At 40.6% G+C, this 22,796-nt stretch overlaps 1 protein-coding gene across 1 annotated transcript in view; it reads left to right on the plus strand.

The window, feature by feature from the left end:
• Window positions 1–22,796, plus strand: part of cntnap2a (contactin associated protein 2a) — a gene marked incomplete at its 5' end in the record, with an annotated part of 330,965 nt that overhangs the window by 143,682 nt on the left and 164,487 nt on the right. Inside the window, one exon of the mRNA XM_084565847.1 lies at window positions 3,591–3,784. Within this exon, the coding sequence (XP_084421973.1) occupies window positions 3,591–3,784 (194 nt within the window). The remainder of the gene's footprint in view (window positions 1–3,590; window positions 3,785–22,796) is intronic.

Below are 22,796 nucleotides of genomic sequence, written 5' to 3' on the forward strand. Positions count from 1 at the left end.
GCCACCCCCAGCAGGATGCAGCCTGACACAGGCACACACACAAAAACGGTTTTGGAACAATTTAAAAACTGATCAAGTATCTGTGGGATGATCCACAGAGGCTCTTCCCCTCAACCTGTAGGACCCAAAGGCCCCACTAACAACATTCTGTTGCCAGACACCACAGGACACCCTCAGAAGGCCAATGTCCATTCTACACAGTATTAGGAAAGTGGTCATAATGTTATGCCTGATTGGCGTAAACCATTACATTAATAAGAATGAACGCCTCAAGGGAGTTGGGTGCAACTTAAGATAAAGACGCAAGTGCCAGTAGAAGGGGCTAGAAGTGGGTGAGTCAGTATAAGGTCGCTGGGTCTGAAGGTCCGAAACCATAGTGCACAGCGGGGGAATTTGAGATCTGGAAAGTTTCTAATAGATATCAGGCCCTCGGAGAACAGTGATCCTAAATTATGTTTTGTTACTTTGTTTGAATGCCTGCTTACTGTGAGCGTGATCAGTGAAGCGGAGAACCCCGTATGGGAGATTTGAATTCCGATTCCCTCCAACCAGCAACGGCCATTTAAGTGGCCTTGAACAATGGTGAAAATTTGCCAACTGCTCGCTTTGTGTTTCCCGCTGACCAGCAGCGGAAAACTGTGCAATTTAGCTTCTCCCAAAAGAAGGAGGGGGGTTTAATGACGAAGGGCATGCCAGGACAGCTTTTTTCCATTGTAAGCAAATATAACATCGTTTCGTAAAGAATGTCTCATTACCAAGACAATACTTTTATCAGATATGAGGTAACTGCAGAAAACATTTTGAGACAACAAAAGCGATTCAGATCATGTGTTTGAGGAGGCAGAAGCAGAGCTACGTATCTATATATAGAGAGCTCAACATTCAGATGAAGCTACTGAGGTCTCCACCTCTTCAGTCTACATCGCATGCATGCATTCTGCCATATTCCATTCTCGCTTTCCTCCGACTCTGCTCAGCCCTAGACGTTTCCAATCTTTGCTTTCTACTCCATGTCATTTGAACCCACCCTCCTTGTCAGTGGTGCCCCCCTTGAGCGTTAAGGGTTCGGTTTATCTCTTTTTCCCAAGTTTCCTCACTTTTCCATCACCTTTACCATAACCGCATTGCATCTTTTTTTCCATCTCATCCCATCCCATCTCTGGCTTCCGCTGTACCAGAGCAATAAAATCCTCTCTTATTACTCCCTTTTCTCCTCACCTCATCTATCTCTCCTTGTTTCCATTCGGCCGCCCCCTTCCCCTCTCTTGTCACCAACGCACACACCTTCTCGTCATTCTTTCCGACACCCCGTACTCTGATCTTGTTCAAAGCGTCACACTGCCTCGGTCATTGTCCGCTCAGCTTGCCTTCTTAATCTTTATTTTCTGTTGTCTGTTTACTTATCACTACCACCCTGGCCCTGCCGGACCCAGTTCCTCACCCTCCCTTTCTCCCTATCTACCCTCCCCCCCTTTGATAGTGTTTTATCCCCCAAGGGAATGGCTTTGCTGCAGCAGGTTTTTGAGGTATTGACGTTTCCACTGATATGAGCCTGGTTATCTGTCAAGTCCGGGGCTGGAGTGTAATGGCTCTGTAATTGGATAAGATATAGGATTTTTGTCAGTTGGGGGGGTACATTGCAAACACCTTCTATTTTATCATATGACTATCATCTCTCATGTCTCCTCCACTACGCTCGGTGCTATTCTCGCACTCTCTTGTACTTCTTTGGTCTTACTGCTCTTCACGTTGGCCCCATGTTTCTGTTTGACTCTTTCCCCCTGTCATTTTCGAATCAGACACTCTCCCTCATTCGTGCTTTCATCCTATCACTGTCTTATCTTTATATGTGTCCTTTAGAAAAAGCTGGTAGTCAAGAATCAAAGGAGGCAGCCATGACATGGCCAGTTCACACTCCATCCATCATCATTCGTCCCGATAATCATCTCGCAGTCACATTCTGTCACAAGCTCGGGTGTTTGGTACACTGATACATCTTCGATGATCTTCAATGCAATCGTCTGCTTTATGAACCCCCATTTTGGATTTGTATTCCACGCGTTGATTGCTCTGACAGTCTCCAACAAGCACTACAATGATGGCTCATGAAATTTAGGTCAGTCAGATCCTTTTCAACATTGTTTTTTTTTTTTTTTGTTCCTGCCTATCTAGCAGTTGGGTTGCTCTTTTGTTTCCACAACATTTAACCCGAGGGTCATTTAACCTGTGAGGTCCAGGGGAGTGACCCTGTCTCAGGTAGATAACTGGAGGGTGCGAAGGGAGGCGAGTTTTCGAGGATTCGTGAGTGTTTGTCTGGCAGTGGAGGCAGAGCTCTGAGGTCTCAGGCTATCACAAGGACTCCTTCTGCCAGTGAGTGGATTAGGAAACAAACACAGCCATCTATTCCAACAGTCGAGGCGACAGCCATGTGAAAATGGCATTGAGACTGTCCTTTGATGTTTTCAGAGACAGTCATTTTCTTCAAAGCAATATATCACCTTGGTAGAATCTTTTCCAACTTTAGTGCATCTACCCTAAAAGAGCATAACCTTCAATGCGGGTACTTTCTGAATATATTTGACAACCTTCTTAGCTGTATGAGAAAGGTAAAGGGGAGGGCAATCATCTTTATTTTTTAAACAAATCATTCCCATGGGCTCAATGTCCAGTTTGAGAATAACATTAAAATACTTATTTATGTTCCACCAGAGTGAAATATTACTTTTTTTTCTGCTCTCAGTGCTGCACATATCAAACCAGAGCATAGCTGGAATGGAGAATTTGAAGCGAGGTAGCCATATGCAGCTTTCAAAGGCAACTGGACTCCAGTTCCAGCCCTTATTTTTAGACACACTATATCTTGACCTGGCTAACAGAGAACCGTCACTGACTAGTTGTCTAGAGGTTGTCATTTTGTTCACCATCTGGTGTGCTCACAATCTAATTGTGATTTGTGTCTGAGGTGAAAACCTGACATATCTCTAGTTATAGGGATGGCAGTGGACAGCCCAGCATTTAGAAAATGTCACATTATGTCTTGCATATCGACATTAAAGAGGAATCCATCCTGAAATGTCACACATACTAATGCCATTCCTCCAGCAGTTGAGGTGCCCGCTGCATTGGAGAGTGAATAATTATATCAGAATGAGGAGAGCACACTCATCCTTCTTGTGTAACACCTTTATAGTCAGCAGGCTCTAACCCCGTATGCAAAGCTCTTAATAAAACATTACCTCTCCCATGCCGGTGCCTGTCTGGGCTACTCTCTGCTGGACACTGACCATTAATAATGGGATGGACTATAACCTTGTAACTATGCATTCTCTTTGTAAAATGTCATTATGGAGGAATCATGCTGCTTGTCTGCCTGTCTAAGACTGGAGAGCTGGTTACCCTGAACAGCAGCAGCCTTCGCTAATAGGATATAGCCTACTAAAAAAATACATTTCCTATTTGTCACCATTTATTTATTCACCCATCCCAGGGCAAAGCCATTGTACTGTATGTTAAAGCATATGGATATTTGTGGTAAAGACAACCTTTTATGTCCCACTCATTATAAACGATAAATGTTACCCCCTGTGCAGGTGCTGGTGGATGGTCACCTCTGGACAGTGATCACTACCAGTGGCTACAGGTGGACCTCGGCTCCAGAAAGCAGGTGAGCGCCATAGCAACACAGGGTCGCTACAGCAGCTCCGACTGGACGACGCAGTACCGTCTCCTCTACAGCGACACAGGAAGGAACTGGAAACCATATCACCAAGATGGAAACATTTGGGTGAGCGAACAGGAAATCTTTACCAGTGTCTGAGCTTGTATATTGTCGTGACTGTAAGATGAAGGTTCCACGTTGTCCTACAAGGTTTAAGGTCTCATGTGTACAGTGCTGTATGTTCATAGCTCAAAAGTGGCTCCAACCTGTGATACGTTTTCTCTCAAAGCACTTCTTAATAAGATGAAAATTACCTAGTTATAGCCTTTAAACATTTTAACTTTTTTGTCTCCCCCTTTTGACAGAATAAACTTACGCCAAATGTTTTACACATACCAACCTATTGAAGAGCAGTCAGGTTACATCCATGTCTGGCTTCAGTTCCTTCATCTTTTTTTAAGTGCTCGCCAACGAGGGAAAAAAAATCTGTCGTTGTAACTTGTTCTTGCTGTAAATTGCATTCTTGTTTAGACTGTAGTCCTTCCTCGTTTGTTTCTTATCTGGAAATGGATGCTTACTCGGATTTTTACGTTTTGTTTTGCCCCACCATTCTACTAGCTGCTGTACCCTACTTCTTAAAACACATTAGTAGCCTTTGAATATATATCGTGGTTTTGTGTATTGTCTGCTAGCCTTTATTTTCGGATTTTGGAAAACTTCATAAAAATAAAGGTATTATTATAGTCATTATAGACAGCGATAACTTACGGAAAGAGTAACATTGAGCAAATGGAACAAAGAGCTTTTGGCCAAAATGCATGACAGCTGTATTAATAGTGTAGTTGAAATTTTTAGCCTTTTTTGCTAATTATTAATCGGCAATTCTGAAAACTATTTCAGTGGAAGAAATGCTCTATTAATAATCAAATGTAGTTGTTATAGGACAGAGGCTGATGAGCACAGCTAATTAGCTTTTAGCTAGTTATTCTAAGTCTTAATGGGTAATGAGAATAATTTGCGATTCACCTTTTTTATTATTTATATTGTACTACATACTACATACATTGGAAATATGAAAAAGTTGATAAGTTAGGTTTAGCTCTATCCATCTCATTGGCTTATGTCTTGCAGAGTATAACTAATTCTCCAGTTCTGGTGAATTCTCACAGACTTTTTCCTTCATAGTATCTTTGGAGTAAGATTTTTATGGTAAAGAAAGAAACCTGGTTCTGGATTCAGCTCAGTTTCGTAGTTATTGCATTTTTCATGCGTTCAAAAAACGAGTCAGAAGGGGAATGTTTTACAGCAATATGAGATGAATTTAAATCACACTTTGCTAAGATTATTCATTCATTCATTCATTTCCTGTAACCGCTTGTCCTCTGGAGGGTCGCGGAGGGGCTGGAGGGTATCCCAGCTGTCGTTGGGCCAGAGGTGGGATACACCCTGGACAGGTCGCCAGTCTATCGCATTGCTAACAGAGAGAGACAGAGAACCATTCACACTCACATGCACACCTACGGCAAATTTAGATACACCAATTAATCTAATGAGCATGTCTTTGGACAGTGGGAGGCTGAGTACTTGGAGAGAACCCACGAAGGCACAAAAAGAACATGCAAACTCTGCACACAGAGGCCCCAGGCGACCCAGAGCCTTCTTGCTGTTAGGCATCAGTGCTAACCACTACACCACTGTGCTGCCCTTACTAAGATTATAATAAATAATAAAAATTATGAAAAATAATATTATCTTCTAATCTTTATTAAAGCCCTATTTTCACCCTGACCTAAATGGTCATACGTTTATTAGCTCTGTTTGTACCAAATGTAGCATCACAGCCAAAGATCTTATTCAAGTACTGATGAGTCCTGTGTGCAGCGTGCGAGCGACATTTCAAAATGAGCCATTAGCGCTTATTTTCCTGGAACTGTATGGATGTGATCTCTCTCTGGCTATATTTCCCACGTCCCTTACTCCAAGCCAACACGTCTCCATCACCGCAGTGTTAGCGAGCACTTGAGTGGGGCGCCTGACAATCCGTGATCATTAGCTAATGGGTTAATGGCCCACACTATTCACTGTCGCTGTATAGAGGATAGCTACAGGTGATAACAGATGGGAGATGAGAGAACAAAAATGGCCCTGTCATGAATAACGCTGATGCACCAAGCTACGCAGCTGAAATCGAAACCCTGGAAGCAAACGGATGAGGGCTGTTGGCATGTTTATCTCTAATGGTGGAGTTGGACAGGGTATGTCTTTGTGTTGCTTTTTGCATTGTTTCCCAAACATGTGATTCTCAGAGCAGTTTTTGTAAGATAGAAATGTTGGTCAAGGACGTTACTACTGTGGTAACTGCAATAAATAATATATATCGCATGAGATTTATATGTAGCAGCTTTGAACTGGTTCAAAGGCATTAATTATGTTTCTTTCTTTTTGATTATGAAAAGATTATAAAGGCAAACATGGGTCTAAAAGCCAGTTTCTGATAGTGCAGCACACATAGCAATGCTACTAATTACTGAATCTATTATGGGACTTTTGTATTTTAATTTTATGCCCAAAATTAGAAATCCAAGGCTGATCCCATAATGATCTCATCAGAAGATGTGCTCTGGATTTTGTTACTCAGTTATTGCATCTTTCTTTCTTTTTTTTTGTGGTCTCATTTTTTGCACCGACAGGTTCAGGAGAAAGGTTTGCTGATCTTAAACTAATTTTGAGCATTTTTTGTTTTATTGCTTTCCTCCTAGTAAGAAATGGAGGTTTAGTGCACTTTGTTCAAAGTTGCTTTTCCAGTGAAACATTATTATTTTTCATGCTGCATTTTTTTTCTTTTTTTCCTGCCAAGTTAAATATAGACTAACTCAGTTCTCACACTGGCAGCAAATATTCACCACCTGCAGCCGTCTGGTACTTTCCTTTCTTTCAGACACCCCTTTGTCAGTCTTGTAAAATAGTCATGATTTTCGAATTTGCACTCCAATTAAGACCTTCACTGTGTTAAAAACTGATAAAAAAGAACAACTAAAAGCTAAAAGCATCTACTGGCATTGGTGCATGTGCTATGAGGATTGAGACAAATTGCTTACAGGCACTGAAACACCTTAGGATGTAATTATAACACCAGTCACCAGCCTACTGTGAAACGATGTATTTTGACAAAACGCATTTCGTAGGTGACGCTTTAAGAAGTTTCTTCCTGACAGGGTGAATTTAGGTCAGCGTGCATTGTGACTTATTCTGTAAATTCACTCCTGAAATGGGGCTGCTACAAATCTATCTCTTATGACGGAGCAAGAACATAACGAACAACCTTTTAAAGAAGCTGGCAAAAAGTGGATTTTGCCTTAGGCGTGTTCTGTCCTCAAAAAGCCTCCATATAAACTTATGGACTTCATCAAACTTTGAGCGTGAGAAGATCTGATGGATCAAGTTTACTAATCTTGACTAGCAGTCGCAGGCTTAAAATGTCTTGTCAGTGTGTGTTTTCATACACACACTTTTTTATCCATAGTGTCTTTTTCTTTGTGTGCGTTTTTGGCCACTCAGCATGGCGTAATCATTTTTACGTCTTTTAGGACATTTAGAACAGTTTGCACTGACACATATAGATCTTTGAGAGTTGAAAGTAAATTAAGCTGTTGTTTTTGTGTGCTGCATCGTAATTGTTTGCCAGTTATTATTTATTCTGAAGTGTTTTCCCTCCGCCATTAACCCTGATTTATAGCCTCTAATATTTCTGCAAATACTCCAAAACACATTCATCTCTCTCGTGTTTTCTAGCTATTGCTGTTTTTTCCTTCCACTTTTGCCTAGATGTATGACACATATATTGCTTTTTAATTTATTGCCAGCGTTATTCAAAATATTTGCTTATGTAAACAAATATGGAACCAATAATTTTAAGCTGGGCATATACCATTAATAACCCGTGCATTAACAAGCAAAAATAGAGCACTTTGTTTCTCCCTGTCTCTTGTCTCATTTAGAAGACGCTAGTGCTTAGCAGCAGTCTACATGTATGCATGCACACGCAATGCATGAGTTTACAAGTGTGTGTGTCTGTTTGTGTGTCAGTGGTGATAATATTGGAGCAATCAGTGCTATTGATCAAAAGGACAGGTGCTTAAGCCAACTTAATGTTTCTCCCTCACACATGCTGCCACCATCAGGCCCTGTTTCAGCCCATTCAATCACATTCGGCTCGGTCACCGCTGGATGAGGTTCACACAGCGATCCCCAGAGAGAAAACCACCTGTCCTGCACTTGTATGTGTGAAGGTTGTATTGAGAAACCTTTCGCCACCAATCACCGCCCGTCGTTACTCTACGCCGACGACTTAACTCTTTCCCCGCTTTCCCGAGAGGACAACTTTTTAGTCAGGGCAAGACTGTCGATGCTAGCGTGGCGGTATAATTCACCGTGTGGGATAATTGGTAAAGACCGGGCAGCTGCAGTATTGGTTTTGTGAAAAATAATGTTTTTAATTCCACACTAATGTACTACTGAGAAGTCGCAGTGACACTGATGAACGGCTGTGATAATTAAAATACCAACTGCTATAGCGGAGGACGATGCCTCAAAGGCCGACTTGCAAACTTGAATTAATCATTTACACGGTAATCATACTGAGATGGGAACATTCGTTGGCTGGATTTATGCATAGATATTATTTCATTGAGGTCTTACCTTAATAATACGTATAATAGTATTTTGTGCATAACACTGAATATAAAACTGTTTGTTTAGACTCATAACTCCACTGAGTAAGTTTATCAGACTAACTCAGTGACCGGTATCAGTTTGTCATTGAAATGTTCTGGAAGCCTGTCTAAGTTTTTAGGTCTTCTGTCAGTTTACGTGTTTAAGAGTTTGATTCCACAGTTAGTTTAATGAATGAACATAAAAATAATAATTCTCTATTTGGCCGCACATTAAAACTCGGTCTCTATTTCTCTGCCCAAACTTGTTTACCATACTTCTTACTTAGGTAGTGCCAACAGGCCCTCTCCCACGTGGCAAAATTGTTTATTCATGTGCAGGAGAAGCTTGAAGCTGAAAGTACGCCGGGTCAGTTGACAGTAATGTATGTATCCAATAAACTTGCACAGCCACGGCCGCAAATCTTAAGCTGATACAGCATCAAAAGGGGACATGTTATGAATGGTTCCTCGCTGCACTCGTCCAGAAATAATAGTTTCTGAACAATTGTAAAACATGGTATAAATTCATGCAACACCATATGTCTGATTTCTATTACTGTCAAGAAAAAAGTTCCATCTGTACGTGTCTCTGCTTCGTATAAAAGTAGAGTTTCATTCAGTTCAGATTCGGCATCTGTGCATCCAGGTGTCAGAGATCACATTCTTCCATAAATTCCAACAAATATAGTGAGTGCTTAACTAAATGCTGTGAACCACCAAACTACACCAGTAACTATGAATTAAATCACAGACTGTTATTAAGGATAGACATAGCCATCAGGTCTGTGAAGCCAATGTGGATGGAGCTGAAAATGCAATACCACTGATGGCCTCCAGGGGGCTACTCCAAAAATTATCTAGTTTCAGTACAGTTGAATTTTAACAGTTGGTATAGCTTCAGGTTAACTTACCCCAGGTAACGTGAGGTGGGACAAGTAGCATCAAACCCCAAGCAAGGCCGCCACGTTATCCGGCTGCTAGCACCTTGGATAGCTAGTAGCCTAGCTCGGCAGCCTGAGCTAATGCAGTAGTTAGGAGTTAGGTGGCCATGTTTCAACAACCAGGCTAACGTCTCCCATGCCAATTTTTGGAGTGTCCGTTTGGGGGCATAGTAAAGCTCAAGTAACATGGCAACCGTGGGCTCCAATTAATTCAAAAATAGTCAACCTCTCTCATTAAATGCTACAAGTCAATAATGAAATGTTCACAAGGCAATAGCATTCTATTAGCTGACTCTGTCTTTTGAGTGTGCTAGTTTTCATTTTGAAAATAAATACATAGTTAAGTAGATGTTAGCCCTAAGAGAGTGCCTGACTAGTATTTCTCCTGTTCTCAGTTATGTCCACCCTGGCTCCTTCCTCTCATCCAAGTATGATCATATCTGGCTCAAAAAAAAACAAGATGGCGACAGCCAAATGTCAAGCTTGAAGCTTCAAAACGGAATTTCACAAACCACTACGTGACTTTGCTGTGGCTATGCCTATTTTTTTAATTTATTTTTTATTTTTTTAATAAACAGTCTGGATGTTCTGTAAAAGAAAATGATTACAGTAATTCTTTGATACATGCTGCTAACACGTTTATTTACATGTTTATTGGTAGTTGTCAGCACCAAACTAAATAATACAGTGGAAAAACCTAAAATAAATATTTTACCATCAAGTGAAATCATAGAATAAAGATTTGCAGTGATTAACTCTCAATTACTAGGCTTGTTTTCTCCCCAACTGGTTTGGCTCACGTTTGAAGAAATGATTATGGCTTAAAAAAACAGTTAAGCCATAAAAGCATCAACTAATGAAACATGTATCACACAGTAGTAGTTCCACTCTTTGCATCCTGTGAGATATACACATTTAAGAGTACCTCCAGATTTACTAGTGTGCTGCAAAGGAGCGCTGCTCACGTAGTGTTCATTATGAATTTGACAAAAATCCCTGCATCCTGCACTTTGTCAAAGCGCCGCTCTTAACGAGATCCTCTGGCTGCTCTCACCCCTGACCCATTGGTTGAATTTCAGACAAGTGGCGCATTTGCCAATTTGATATGGCTGACACTGAAATTATGATGCAGACCAAAACAATGTGCCAGCATGGTCTGAAAAAAGGAGGCAATGTGAGAAAGAAAGGCTCTGATGAGGGCTTGTTTTTGTTCCAGAATAGGAAATGAAATAGTAAACTGGTCTTTTAGTATTAGAATATTTTTGTGTGGGCACTTTCCAGTTTACAAGAGTTGATTGTGGCTGACATATCAGAGAAATGGCCTGATGATGTTGAGTTCAGAGCTTTGTGAGAGCCAGTGCCTCACTGATGGCACTAAATGGAAATGAAAGACATCTGAAACGCCAAAAAAATGTCTGTACTGTAAATGTTATGTACAGGTTATCCATATTTATATACGCCCTGTGATTTGGAGTAAACCATGGTGACATGACTTCATTATGCTGTACATATGCACTTTATTCAGTGGTATTTTAGCAGCTACAGTGTGAAACAATTGTGCAGGAGCTTTGCTGAAAAGGGGATAGGAGGTGTGATCACGTAAGGCATTGGGGGTGTGATGCTGACGCTCACCAAAAGTACCCAGGCATGGTTTCTTCCACTCTGTGCGCTACAGGCTGTATATAAACTAAAACTAATGATGCTGAAATGAGCATGTGCAGGTTTGTTTGGAAGTGTTAGTGTTTGTGGGCGGCTGTGCTCATGCGCCTGCCTTTGTGCAAGTGCACAAACGTCTGTGCGTGTTCTCGAGAGGGCAGAGCTGCTAGACTGTGGTTCGTCAGGTAAATGAATGGTGAAGTGACTGTGTCTCAGCGGTGAGGACTAATTCGGTTTCAGACGCTTCAGAGCATGCACTGATAAATCATGCACCTGGATTTATGTGCCGGTGGACTGCACTTTCTTTCTCTCTCTTCCCACCTTTCTCTGCATGTCAGTCTGATATTCATTTCACCGTTCTTTGTCTGGGTGCTGCCGAGCGCCTCGGAGCCAGCTCGGTTGTCTTCAAGACAAGGCTTGTTAATGAGTTAAATTCAGATTGGAGAAAGTAAATGGAAGGTGGCATTACAATAAGCAATCTTAATTCATTAACTTCATTTGAATATTTAAGTGAAAAATATGTGTCAAATTCCTTTGAGAGACTGAACCAACTCCAATTCAGCTGATTTGCGTGCTTCAGCAGAACTGCCCCATTAGCGTACCAAAACATGTCAAATGAGTCAGTGGCTCAAGCAAATGAATCATTGTCAGTTCAAATTTACAATAGAGACAGAAAAAAACAGTTAAGCCATAAAAGCACCATGGCTTGTAAGAAATGGAAATTAAACTTGGTCTAGAGTAAACATATTTACTACTAAACTCTATTTTTTCTTTTGAGAGCTCGCAACTTGATTTATTTATGTCCAATATTTCACAGCCACGTCTGAGAAAGAAATGCAACAAGAGGAAGTAAAAAAAATAAAAATTTAACTTTTTGAATTTTATTATTATTATTTTTTTTTTCTGCTGTAAAGCTTAAATTGTCCTCCACGCTTTTGCATCTGGTTAAATGCAGACATCAAGCGCCTCATACATTTACATTTCAGGCTTTTGTCTGACACTTTAATTGAGATGGGATTACATTAAGAAGAAGAAGTAGGTGTACATTAGTGCAGGAGACCAGAAAGATTCCAATAAATTGAGGTGCAGCACTAAAACAAGGCGGTTTCAAATGTAAGAAAGAGTGCTTAGAATATCTTGTAAACAAGAAGCATAAAGTGTTTATGTCTCTGTCATTATAGTGATATGTAATGGCTAAGACACACCTCACCAACATCAGACAACTCGAGGCAGGTGAATGTGTTAATCTTAACCACAAGCTCACCAGTTCTATTTCTTGGCAGAATCACCTCATATCACCCATGTCTGGGCCAATAGGTGGGTGCAGCATGTACCTATCCAATGGCAGGTACGTTCTGCACCTGCGTGGGAGGACGTACCCTCCATGTATCTGCAGGTAACCACTAACTTCACGTGCAACATTGGTGGACAAAATGCAGATAGAGTTCAGCTAGTGACAACAGTGTAGGACACATCGCAGAGACTAGGGCCACAAGTTCTCACTGCCCTGCCGTTGGCCAGTAGACGACTGTCGGCTTGGTGTGGTGTGTCATACCCTGAATGGTACATTCACACTACGAGTGACAAAAACTACAACTCGGTCAGCAATGCCAGCGACATTCTCGCCGAGTCATCGTTGGACTGTCACTCTAGATCAGCCATTAAAACCAGTGACAGGAGAAGTAAATAACATTGACCATCTTGTGACAATACAGTGTTCTGCTGGGAAACTTTTGGACCTGGCATTTGTGTGGATGTTACTTAGACATGTAACACCCGCTTAGACCAGACCAGGCACCCCCACCCCGTAGAAATGACACTCTTTGATGGCAGCAGCCATCCCCAGCAGGATGCAGCCTGACACAGACACACAAAAACGGTTTAGGAACAACTAAAAAAACATGAAGAACAGCACAAGATGTTGACCTAGCCTCTAAATTCACTAGATCCCAAACTGATCAAGTGTCTTTGGGATGATCCATAGAGGCCCCCACTAACATCAATGTGTTGCCAGACACCACAGGACACCCTCAGAAGGCCCATGTCCATTCTCTGATGAGTCACAACTGTTTTGGAGGCACAAGGGAGACCTACACAATATTAGGAAGGTGGTCATAATGTTATGCCTAATTGGTGTGTGTAACACCGCAACGGGTGAAGCAACCAGACATGATTGTTGATTACTGCATCAGAGCAGAGACAGAAACGGTTGAGGCCAGCTCAACTTTCATGTCACGCATCCAACATGTATGGACAAGTTCCGGATGTCAACTTCATATCGCCACCTTCCATGTGTGAACATGTGTTGTAGCTTGTCGCTCTCTTACTGTGAGTGTGAACATAGCATAAGAGACAGGACACAAATAAGACAGAGAAATGGGTATAGCATGCAAAGGTCCCTAGCTTGAATGCATGATATATTTTGTATGCAGTTCTTTTAACCAAATAAAACATTTTTTTTTTGTCTTAAAAAGATACTGAGTTCCATCATACCCGTTTTTTAATGAATAATGCGAAGAGCATAATGCGAATGAATTGTGCCGTCCTCATAAATTTATATCTAACTGGCAAATCTGCAGCCTGGTAAATGTCAACTTGTTATTGAGTGATCGGTCGGGGGGTTGCTTCACATCTCAGCAGGAGCGCTGCTATAATTTCACTCTGTATTTTACTACGTTTTCACATGTATTTGTCTTAACGCTTGAAAATGTCACATCACGATCAACTTTTGAAACTTCACTTATGACGAGTCTGACATTACTAAAGCATGGAATACTTTCATTCCCTTATAATTGCATTTTGAATAGAAAGCGTGCTTGTATTTGTCTCTGTGATGATATCAGGACTACCAGACATGGAGCTGTTAGATAAACAGAAACATGTGACTTACTGGTTCTAATTATAGCCGTGGAATCCACCTTGCATCCAAATGCAGTACGACTGCTTTACCAAAGGCCTGCGGTGCTTGTGCGTCTTCCTTGTGTTCATGAGGATAGCTACAGTGTAGAGGGAAATATTGTCTTCAGATGACAAGCGATCGCAGAGAAAATGCCGATGTTGTTTTGCAATGAATGTATTAGATCATCTCTTTTCTTTTTCCAATTGTTCTGGCGACACTGCAAGTCCATTACAAAACGTTATCTGAAGATGAATGACTCAAGGTAATGAGTCAAGTCACAGATGGAGATGATCCATAGTTACCACCCAAGCAGCAACCGGTGCCAGCTCATGAAATGAATTAGGGGGAGGGGGGGTGATCAAAGAGGATCCATTTACGTCAGAGGAACTGAAGTTCCCTCATTGAGGTTTAGCATTCAGTTTGATGTTTGTATTTATAGGTGTTATCCTTTTGCTTTGATCGCGACTCCTATTGACCCAGCCATAAAATCCTTAAAGAGGTCATCAAGCATGCACAGTGTGCAAAAAACAAAAACAAATTCACTCACTACTTCAGACAAACCGCTGCAGGCCACTATAAATGAATTTTTACATCTTGCATTAAGTTCCAATTCAATTAAATTAATCAGATTACAGAGGAACACACTGCTTCCAGCAATAGAAAATGTTTTCTTATGCTTCTCTTTTTTTCTTTCCATCTACATTGATATAATGGATCTTCTAAGTTTGCGCTCTGGATCTTGATTTTCTGCTGTGACTTCACAGAACATCAGCCTCTTTAATGTCACTTCATTCCAGATAAAGAGTTGAGTCTGGAAATTAAAAATTGCTGAGTGTGAATTACAAGGGCGATGAATTCAAACAGATAATTAAAGCTGCAAGCAGCGTTGAACGGGCCCTCGCAATCCACGCTTGTCGGCGTCCGGCAAGGATGGGGTCACTGCATTTCTCAGGGGATACAGTGGAGTAACAGTGCACCGTGGCACGATAGCTAACAGTTCTCCAATGACAGGCAAAGTCTTCCTGCTTCAAGGATTTATTTTGTCACTCCTAATTTAAGTTTAATATAAATAAAACCCATCTATCCATCTATCCATCTATCTATCTATCTATCTACCTACCTACACATCTATCTATCTATCTATCTACCTACCTATCTATCTATCTATCTATCTACCTACCCATCTACCTACCTACCTACCTATACATCTATCTATCTATCTATCTACCTACCTACATATCCATCTATCCATCCATCTATCTATCTATCTCTATCTATAACAACGACGAATAAACTCCGCTAGCTTAATGCTAACGTACAATGGGAAACACCATAGACAGGCTAACGGAACTAGCATCGCCATATCGGCGGCAACATCAAACTCTTTTGACTGTATTCTCTCTGTGGCATCAACAAACAGTTGTATAATTATTCTCTCTGTGTCATCAAAGTATGTTAAAACAGCCTCACCAATCATTAGAAGTTTAACCAACACACACACACACTCTGACATTCAGCCAGCAGAGAGAAATACTTTGGCTCCATCTGCTGGACAAAGTAGCGAACTACGTGTGCACTGATGATGAAATGAGGGAGAAAGAGCAACTTTTCACTTTCACTACCATAAAAGGCCCTAAAGTTTAACGAAAACTCACAATCTTCGCAGGGAGTGACCATGAAGATCATAAGTATGTCGTGATAACATCTGAAAACAATAAAAATCATCCCGACAGGAATGGCAGCTCATACAACAGACTCTATTTAAAATCAGACATTTCCTGCCCACAATAGGTGGCGCTACAATAATTGCATGAATATTGACATATGGATGTGTTCAGTTAGGGACCAGTAACAATACTGTAAAGTTTCATGCACTTTGGACTGAATTAAAGCACGTTTAAAGCACGTTTAATGCAACTTCCTGTTTCATGGCGCGTCAAAAAAACTTTCAGGGGCCAGCAGACCCACGCCACATCGACGAAAAGTCAACAAAAAATATGCTTATGTTCATCAAGTGTTCAACTACCTAATTCCATAGTTTTTAAAGTCAATCTGATAGCTTTAATGCCTGAAAAAAAAATGATGATTAATTCCAATTTTCTCCAATTTTCACATGTTTAATCAAAATAGCAGACTTCCTGTTGGGTTTAGAATATGGCTCCAAGAGACTTTTTTGTGCGTCCTGGGATGTTACATATACGTGACATATTTCCAGATTTTTAGACGCAACGGGCTTCAGGGGCTGGTCCGTAGAAGGTCCGTAGGGTCCGTAGGTGGCGCTACAGAGCCATTTTGCCACGCCCGTGCTCGAGGCGCTGATACATTACAATTTTCGGGCAAACGAATCTTTCTGCCAATTTCCAGGACTTTTCGTGCATGTTTAGGCATGCGTAGAATGTTCCAAAGTTCCTGGAAAATAATAATAATAATAATAATAATAATAATTAAAGCTGCAAGCAGCGTTGAACGGGCCCTCGCCCCCCACGCCAGTCGGCGTCCGGCAAGGACGGGGTCACCGCAGGTCTCAGGGGATACAGTGGAGTAACAATGCACCGTGGCACGATAGCTAACAGTTGTCCAATGACAGGCAAAGTCTTCTTACTTCAAGGATTGATTTTGTCACTCCCAATTGAAGTTTACCGTAAAACTGAAATACATACAACAAAAGATGATTAAATATAAAATTAAGAATATATCTTAAGTATCTCTAAGTATCTCTTACTTCTCTTTACATCTAGTAAAGACTGACAAATACTGTTAATTTATGTACATATACAACTACCTCACCTTAGTTTACTATTCTATATTTTTATTTTTATTTCATTTTATTTCTGTAACGGTGTACATTACACTTATATTGCTTACCTTGTGTGCAAACTACTGTTTACTGTAGTACTTATATATTTTTTTTTTACTACTGGAAGCAGGTACAACAATACATTTCAATGTGCATTGTACTATGTATAACTGTGCATGTGATAAATAAAACCTATCTATCTGTCTGTCTATCTATCTATCTATCTATCTATCTATCTACCTACCTACCTATATATCTATCTATCTATCTATCTACCTATACATCTATCTATCTATCTATACATCTATCTATCTATCTACCTACATATCTATCTATCTATACCTATCTACCTATCTACCTGTACATCTATCTATCTATCTATCTATCTATCTATCTATAACAACGATGAATAAACTCCGCTAGCTTAATGCTAATGTACAATGGGAAACACCATAGACAGGCTAACGGAACTAGCATCGCCATATCGGCGGCAACATCAAACTCTTTTGACTGTATTCTCTCTGTGGCATCAACAAACAGTTGTATAATTATTCTCTCTGTGCCATCAAAGTATGTTAAAACAGCCTCACCAATCATTAGAAGTTTAAGCAACACACACACACACTCTGACATTCAGCCAGCAGAGAGAAATACTTTGGCTCCATCTGCTGGACAAAGTAGCGAACTACGTGTGCACTGATGATGAAATGAGGGAGAAAGAGCAACTTTTCACTTTCACTACCATAAAAGGCCCTAAGGTTTAACGAAAACTCACAATCTTCGCAGGGAGTGATCATGAAGATCATAAGTATGTCGTGATAACATCTGAAGACAATAAAAATCATCCCGACAGGAATGGCAGCTCATACAACAGACCCTATTTAAATCAGACATTTCCTGCCCACAATAGGTGGCGCTACAATAATTGCATGAATATTGACATATGGATGTGTTCAGTTAGGGACCAGTAACAATGCTGTAAAGTTTCATGCACTTTGGACTGAATTAAAGCACGTTTAAAGCACGTTTAATGCAACTTCCTGTTTCATGGCGGGTCAAAAAAACTGTCAGGGGCCATTAGACCCACGCCACTTCGACGAAAAGTATATGCGCCTATTTTAGTTTTTGTTCATCGAGATTCCAACTACCTAATTCCATAGTTTTGAAGTCAATCTGATAAAATTTAATACCTCATTTACAATCTCTAAGAAACGCTGTTTTTGTCCAATTTTCACAAATTTTCACACTTTTAATCAAAATAGCACACTTCCTGTTGGGTTTAGAATATGGCTCCAAGAGACTTTTTTGTGCGTCCCGGGATGTTACATATATGTGACATATTTCCAGATTTTTAGACGCAACGGGCTTCAGGGGCTGGTCCGTAGAAATTTTGTAGGTGGCGCTACTGAGCCATTTTGCCACGCCCGTGCTCGAGGCCCTGATACATTACAATTTTCGGGCAAACGAATCTTTCTGCCAATTTTCAGGACTTTTCGTGCATGTTTAAGCGGCGTAGGATTTTCCAAAGTTCCTGACAAAGAATAATAATAATTAAAGCTGCAAGCAGCGTTGAACGGGCCCTCGCAATCCACGCCAGTCGGCGTCCGGCAAGGACGGGGTCACTGCATTTCTCAGGGGATACAGTGGAGTAACAGTGCACCGTGGCACGATAGCTAACAGTTCTCCAATGACAGGCAAAGTCTTCTTGCTTCAAGGATTTATTCTGTCACTCCTAATTTAAGTTTAATATAAATAAAACCCATCTATCCATCTATCTATCTATCTATCTATCTATCTATCTATCTATCTATCTATCTATCTATCTACCTACACATCTATCGATCTATCTACCTACCTACCAACCTATCTATCTATCTATCTATCTACCTATCTACCGACCTACCTACCTATACATCTATCTATCTATCTATCTACCTACCTATACATCTATCTATCTATCTATCTATCTACCTATCTACCTGTACATCTATCTATCTATCTACCTGTACATCTATCTATCTCTCTATCTATCTCTCTATCTATCTATCTATCTATAACAACGATGAATAAACTCCGCTAGCTTAATGCTAATGTACAATGGGAAACACCATAGACAGGCTAACGGAACTAGCATCGCCATATCGGCGGCAACACCAAACTCTTTTGACTGTATTCTCTCCGTGGCATCAACAAACAGTTGTATAATTATTCTCTCTGTGCCATCAAAGTATGTTAAAACAGCCTCACCAATCATTAGAAGTTTAAGCAACACACACACACACTCTGACATTCAGCCAGCAGAGAGAAATACTTTGGCTCCATCTGCTGGACAAAGTAGCGAACTACGTGTGCACTGATGATGAAATGAGGGAGACAGAGCAACTTTTCACTTTCACTACCATAAAAGGCCCTAAAGTTTAACGAAAACTCACAATCTTCGCAGGGAGTGATCATGAAGATCATAAGTATGTCGTGATAACATCTGAAAACAATAAAAATCATCCCGACAGGAATGGCAGCTCATACAACAGACTCTATTTAAAATCAGACATTTCCTGCCATCAATAGGTGGCGCTACAATAATTGCATGAATATTGACATATGGATGTGTTCAGTTAGGGACCCGTAACAATACTGTAAAGTTTCATGCACTTTGGACTGAATTAAAGCACGTTTAAAGCACGTTTAATGCAACTTCCTGTTTCATGGCGCGTCAAAAAAACTTTCAGGGGCCAGCAGACAAACGCCACATCGACGAAAAGTCAACAAAAAATATGCTTATGTTCATCAAGTGTTCAACTACCTAATTCCATAGTTTTTAAAGTCAATCTGATAGCTTTAATGCCTGAAAAAAAAATGATGATTAATTCCAATTTTCTCCAATTTTCACATGTTTAATCAAAATGGCAGACTTCCTGTTGGGTTTAGAATATGGCTCCAAGAGACTTTTTTGTGCGTCCTGGGATGTTACATATACGTGACATATTTCCAGATTTTTAGACGCAACGGGCTTCAGGGGCTGGTCCGTAGAAGGTCCGTAGGGTCCGTAGGTGGCGCTACAGAGCCATTTTGCCACGCCCGTGCTCGAGGCGCTGATACATTACAATTTTCGGGCAAACGAATCTTTCTGCCAATTTCCAGGACTTTTCGTGCATGTTTAGGCATGCGTAGAATGTTCCAAAGTTCCTGGAAAATAATAATAATAATAATAATAATAATAATAATAATAATAATAAACAGTACGAAAACAATAGGGTCCTTGCACTTCGTGCTCGGGCCCTAATAATAAAAAGAAACAGTACGAAAACAATAGGGTCCTTGCACTTCGTGCTCGGGCCCTAATAATAATAATAAACAGTACGAAAACAATAGGGTCCTTGCACTTCGTGCTCGGGCCCTAAATAGTACACTTCCCCGTGGCTCGTGAAAGTCTCCTTTGGTGCGATTTAAGTGGCTGCTATGAAATATTAATAGCTCTGTCATGAATGTGTGCTTGGATGGTGGACAAAACACTGGCACTGAAAAGGTCAGTGAAATTTTGCCTTCTGCCTGTCTCAGTGCTTCCTGGCGCCGTTATCAAATGCTCTGTGGTGCCCGTTTTATATCAGCGGTGCACAGACGGTGCCCTAATAAACACTCAAGAATGAAACTTTTTATTTAGTCCACGACGAGGCTGTCAGTGGTGAGGGGCGTCTATCTGAGTCACTTTGAGTCCGCTTTCTCAAATGGCTCTCGTGGGTCTTACAACTAATGTCAAGGTTCTGAGGGAGGAGGCGTGTGCGGCATAAAGAGGAGTCAGACGCGGATGTGGGAACATTTTGGCCGCCGCTCGCATCATGTCCAAACACACGCGATATGAGCTATTTTGCAGTGGTAAAGGCGTGCACACTCAAACACAGCTCCATGTGGTGTGTGGGGTTTTATGGCAGAGGCAGGGAGGCAGTCTTCACTCCATCAGTGTTAGTCCCTGGTGAGCAGAGGGGAGAGAAGGTGCCAAATGTTCACAGCCTGAGTAATGGGCTCTTAAAACTCTATTCTTTTCCCTTTCTCTGTGTGTGCGTGTGAATTTAAGGGGGGGAAATACTGATGAAGGTGTGACGCTAAAGTGTTTCTTGACTTTTCTCTTTCTTTCAATTGCTCTGCAGTAATTAATGAGCCAAAAAGGCAGTGTATGCAGTGTATGAAAAAAGCGTTAGCATGAAATGTCCTAGAAGCCTTCCTCATTTTGTCCCTAATATTGTATGTGAAGCAAAGAAATGATTCCATTTCCCTTTGTGCCCGACTCTTCAATAGCCTCTTTTTAGCAGGTGAGGGCAGTTAATGAGAGACTGAACCGAAGCTCTGACGCACAGATATAACGGATACAAAGGAACATAATAATGTACCGGCTCCCTTGAAATGACAGGAAAAAAAATGTTGGAAGCAGCTCGCCTGCACAAATAAAACACATATTAAAGCCTTTGATGTAGAGAAATCAACAAAGGTGCACAGAGCAACAGACTGACATAGAATAAATGGTTAGGATGAAAAGGGCAGACATGCTGCGCAGCTCGAACTCACTGTCCTTCGTAGAACACTGAAGGCAGGAAATAAAAAAAAAAAAAGATTTCTCAATGTTTATAAGGATGGACAAAACATCGTGAGGAGCGGTTCTGAAGGTAAACGTGGGTGGCACCGCCTGTCGCCAAATTGGCAGTGCCTGACTCCAAGTAACTCATTTAAAACTGGGCAAAGTGGTGGAACTTGAGTGCTGCTGAGGTGGGCGGGTGATGCCTCGGCAAACAACTAGCACCTACATGTCAGTCAGAGGCCACACCTTGAATTTAGTATAACTTTAAACCTTAATAGGAATTAAATAGGCAAAATATGTAGTAAAAAAAAAATGTATCTAACCCTAACCCTAAACATAAGATGGATAGATAGATAGATACTTAATTGATGCCGAAGGAAATTCAACCATCCAGTAGCAGTAACATACACTGAACATACATTAGAGTGAACTTATAACACAGTAACCATACGCTGAAATTGACCTGAGATAAATGCAAATTTAAATGTGTACAGAGAAATCAAAGAAATGAAACACATGTAGTAAAATTAAGCATTTGCATAGAATTTAAATATGTACAGAGAAATTAAATATGTGGAGGAGTTAAAACTCTGAAAGTTAAAAAAATGTGCAGAGGAATTAAACATTTACATAGAAAATAAATATATAACTGTGTTAAGTTAACCCATGCTAATCGTCTATACAAAAACTATATAAAAAAAAATCTGGACTGTGGTATGAATTTGCAAAGCGCAAAAATGACATGGAAGACATTATCTGTAATTTTTTAATTTAAAAGTAACTGCTGTTCCTAATTTGTCCACTGTTTTAGGAAGAGGTCAGGTTATTTATAAAATGTTTTGTAAAAGGATAGTTCATCAATTTATTTTAATAGGTTATCATGTATTATGTTACTGGTCAGGCCCGCTTGAAATCAAATTGGGCTGTATGTGGCCCCTAAACTAAGATGAGTTTGACACCCCTGATGTACATGAATGGGGAAATTAGCCATAGAGAGATAGACAGAAGTCTGCCTCAAGGTGTTGCAGTTATGGCCATTTTTTTTGCATTGGCTAAATTTTCTGCGTATTTGTTACGTCATGCCTCTGATTCCTAAGTGACAGCATGATATCTAGATACATCGTTAAATAAATGATGCTGGTGTAATCCCTCAGTCCCAGAGGTTGTCACTTGGATGAGACGTCAGCTCACTGGAAACAGAAAACACAATATCCAAAGATATTATATACACAAAACGAACAAAGACGAGCACTAACTTATTGAACTGCATCATGTATAATTGCAGTTACAACAAAAGAAAACTAAATTCTGATGACATTCCTGACGAAAGAGAGCAGATATTCAAAGAAATAAAGGGTGGTAGAACAAAACCTCACAGGATGTAGCGCACATCAACTTCCTTATTCTGCTCATTCAGCCTGTCTTGAGTTGTAGACCCAGATCAAAAAATCCATTTAGTTTCTGCCTGCAGCAGAACTTGGTTGTGGTCTCCACCCCTGGCGGGAAGCTTGATTGACTGTGTAGCCCAGAATTTTAATTCTGTCAGCAAGTGTCAAGTAGTGG

The sequence above is a fragment of the Chelon labrosus genome, assembly GCF_963514085.1.
Source record: "Chelon labrosus genome assembly, chromosome: 18".
NCBI lineage: Eukaryota > Metazoa > Chordata > Actinopteri > Mugiliformes > Mugilidae > Chelon > Chelon labrosus.